Source organism: Halichoeres trimaculatus, unplaced genomic scaffold, assembly GCF_033239565.1.
Source record: "Halichoeres trimaculatus isolate MK-OKI-2021-1 unplaced genomic scaffold, fHalTri1.1 fHalTri1_scaffold_13, whole genome shotgun sequence".
Taxonomy (NCBI): Eukaryota; Metazoa; Chordata; class Actinopteri; order Labriformes; family Labridae; genus Halichoeres; species Halichoeres trimaculatus.
This window is the reverse complement of record NW_027437191.1, coordinates 134593-136895: the sequence shown is the minus strand read 5'-3', so window position 1 is coordinate 136895 and position 2303 is coordinate 134593. Positions and strand designations below refer to the sequence as shown.

General features: G+C 47.2%; 1 protein-coding gene across 1 annotated transcript; it reads right to left on the bottom strand.

Annotated features, from left to right (window-relative positions):
* Window positions 1–249: 249 nt before the first annotated feature.
* LOC141802036 (alpha-1-antitrypsin homolog) lies at window positions 250–1979 on the bottom strand. Its single transcript, XM_074685434.1, has 4 exons — window positions 1346–1979; window positions 978–1248; window positions 632–779; window positions 250–441 (listed from the first exon to the last, which is right to left on the bottom strand). The coding sequence occupies exons 1-4, from the start codon at window positions 1977–1979 to the stop codon at window positions 250–252; spliced, it is 1245 nt and encodes a 414-aa protein (XP_074541535.1).
* Between the last annotated feature and the right edge of the window lie 324 nt (window positions 1980–2303).

Sequence of the window (2303 nt, the reverse complement as noted above, 5' to 3'; positions counted from 1 at the left end):
AGATATGTAACAACAAGCTTGTTTCACCTGGCCAGGTTCAGCTGATGGCAACAAATGTGTTGTGTTGATTGACTGATGGCAGTTCAAGTGACTTTTCTGTTCATTCATGATGGATCTGTTGTCCCCCACCAAAATATCCTCTATTCATCATCCCCCAATGTTCATAATCCACTGTGACACCTCTACAAGGCTTTCAGATGTGCCCTTAAAACTATAGAATGTATCCAGCATGAAGAGCACAGGACTCGTTTACATAGCGGTGGGGTTGTTGATCTTGCCCATGAAGAAGATGCTCTTGGTCGAGTGTTCAAGGATGAAGATCAAGAAGGGTCTGTCCATTTTCAGAACCTCAGGCATGCTCATGGGCATGATTTCTAGGGTGGTGCTGGCTGCTGCCTCTGTGCCTGTTTCATCAACGCTCAGCACAGCCTTGTGGGAAGCCTGTGGAGAAATAAGACGAAAGAAGATCACAGGTAATGAGGACACTTTGTCTCCTCTTTTTTGCATTTACTGTATCCTGAGTGTGAGGATGTTACTATCCCTCCATTAGTGACTGACAGGAAATCAGTGTATTCATGGTTAGTTCTGAATTCAGAGAAAAGTCTATAAGACGCACATTTGATGATCTTACCCTTGAGACTTTGAGTTGGACATCCGTGGAAATGCCAGAGAAATCAGCGCTGTTTGCGAAAGCATTGGTTATGCCCATTTCTTTCAAGGTAGTGTCCAGAGAAGCATCAGCAGAGATGGAGAATTTTGGCAAGGACAGTTCCACAGAGCTGAGAGAGGAAGAGGAGGGGAATCAGGAGAACAGAGCAGAGGAGTCAGAGAGGAATGAAGCCAGTCAGGAAACCTAGCTGTTCAGGGCTTATCTACCCAGTCAGCCTCCTCCAGCTCAACTCACTCCATGGCATTTGGCAGAATCCTACACTTAGCTGCACTGAGTAACTACAACACAGTCAAGATGAAGCGCTTACGTCCTGAAGACCGAATCGTGCCAGTGTTTGATGTAGTCCTTGTTGATGAAGCCCTCCACCTCCTTCATCCTGCCCTCGTCAGGCAGGACAACCATCATGGAGGTGTTTCCTTTGTAGGGCAGCATGATGACAGTGGTGTGGTTGTCACTATCCTGGTATATGTCATAACGGCCGAGCCTAGTCATCATGTCCACCTGAACTGTGGTCGTTTCATCCACATGGAAGTCCGCCTTGTGTGTCTGGTTGCTGTTGAAGGGTTTTTCCCACTGTCCTGTGCAAATTAAATCACACAACTGCACATCAACTCACATGATGATGATGATTATTACTTGTTCTCTCTGGTTTCTTTGTATGTGAATGTTTCCTACCTCTGAAGAACACATAGTTTATCAGTACCATGGCTGTTTCAGGATCCAGATCCTTTACCATGTCTTTAATCTTGTCCTGGGTTTTACCAGCAATGAAACTGTTGATCTCAGCTGCAGCCTCAGTGGGATTGCTAAAGTCGACGTTGAAGATTTCCCCAGAGTAGGACTGTTTGACATCGTTCAGGAACTTCTCCAGAGGACTGAAGCCTGAGCGGATGGCAGCAGCGTTGCCGATCTCCAAGTGCTGTTCCTCCTGGCTGTGGCCAAGCATGTGAAAGAGGTGTTTGTATGACTCATCAACCTGTACCTGGTTCAAAGCGCTGTAGCCCAAGCTAGAGAACAGCTGGCTGTGGGTGTCACCTCGGGCCCCAGTGGAAAGCATGGACAGCACAGTGGAGATACCCAGCGGAGAGTAGAAGATGTTCTTTCCAGCACCAGTCTTCTCATTCAGACTTTTGTAAAGGGCAAAGCCAAAGTCAGCATTGGAGGGGGAAAGTCTGAGGCAGCTCATGTCGCCTTCATGATGCTGGTGATCATGGTCGTGGTGGTGATCATGGCCACGGTGGTCAGGACGTGCCAAAGCTGACACTAGCAGCAGTGCTGCAATCACACAACTACCAAAGATACCCTGCATCTTCACAGCCTGTGCAGGGAGAATCAGAGGTTGTTATATATTTTAACAACTGTTGTAAAGTAGAAAAAAGATTTGTCTGCTGAGCTCACCTGAAATGTCTTCTCTGCTGCAGACAGACTTTCAGCAGTTTTCTCAATATATACAGGAGCTCTAACTGTCAGCTGACTGTCCGGTCAATCATCAACCTAGCACAGCCTCTGGTCTCTGTCCTGAGGTATCTGAACCAGCTGTCTGCTGATGCAACACTGCTCACTGAGCATATCATGGCTCAGGTATCTCCTCTAAGATAGCAAGCTGCTCCCCACAATATGGAGCCTTGGGGTT

Bases quoted from the DNA above. Each gene is read 5' to 3' on its own strand.
- LOC141802036 (XM_074685434.1), bottom strand. From the start codon at position 1,979: ATGCAGGGTATCTTTGGTAGTTGTGTGATTGCAGCACTGCTGCTAGTG. The intron at 780-977 runs GTAAGCGCTTCA...TTCCTCTCTCAG, and splicing joins CACGATTCGGTCTTCAGGAC to CTCTGTGGAACTGTCCTTGC. The intron at 442-631 runs GTAAGATCATCA...ATTTCTCCACAG, and splicing joins TCCAACTCAAAGTCTCAAGG to GCTTCCCACAAGGCTGTGCT.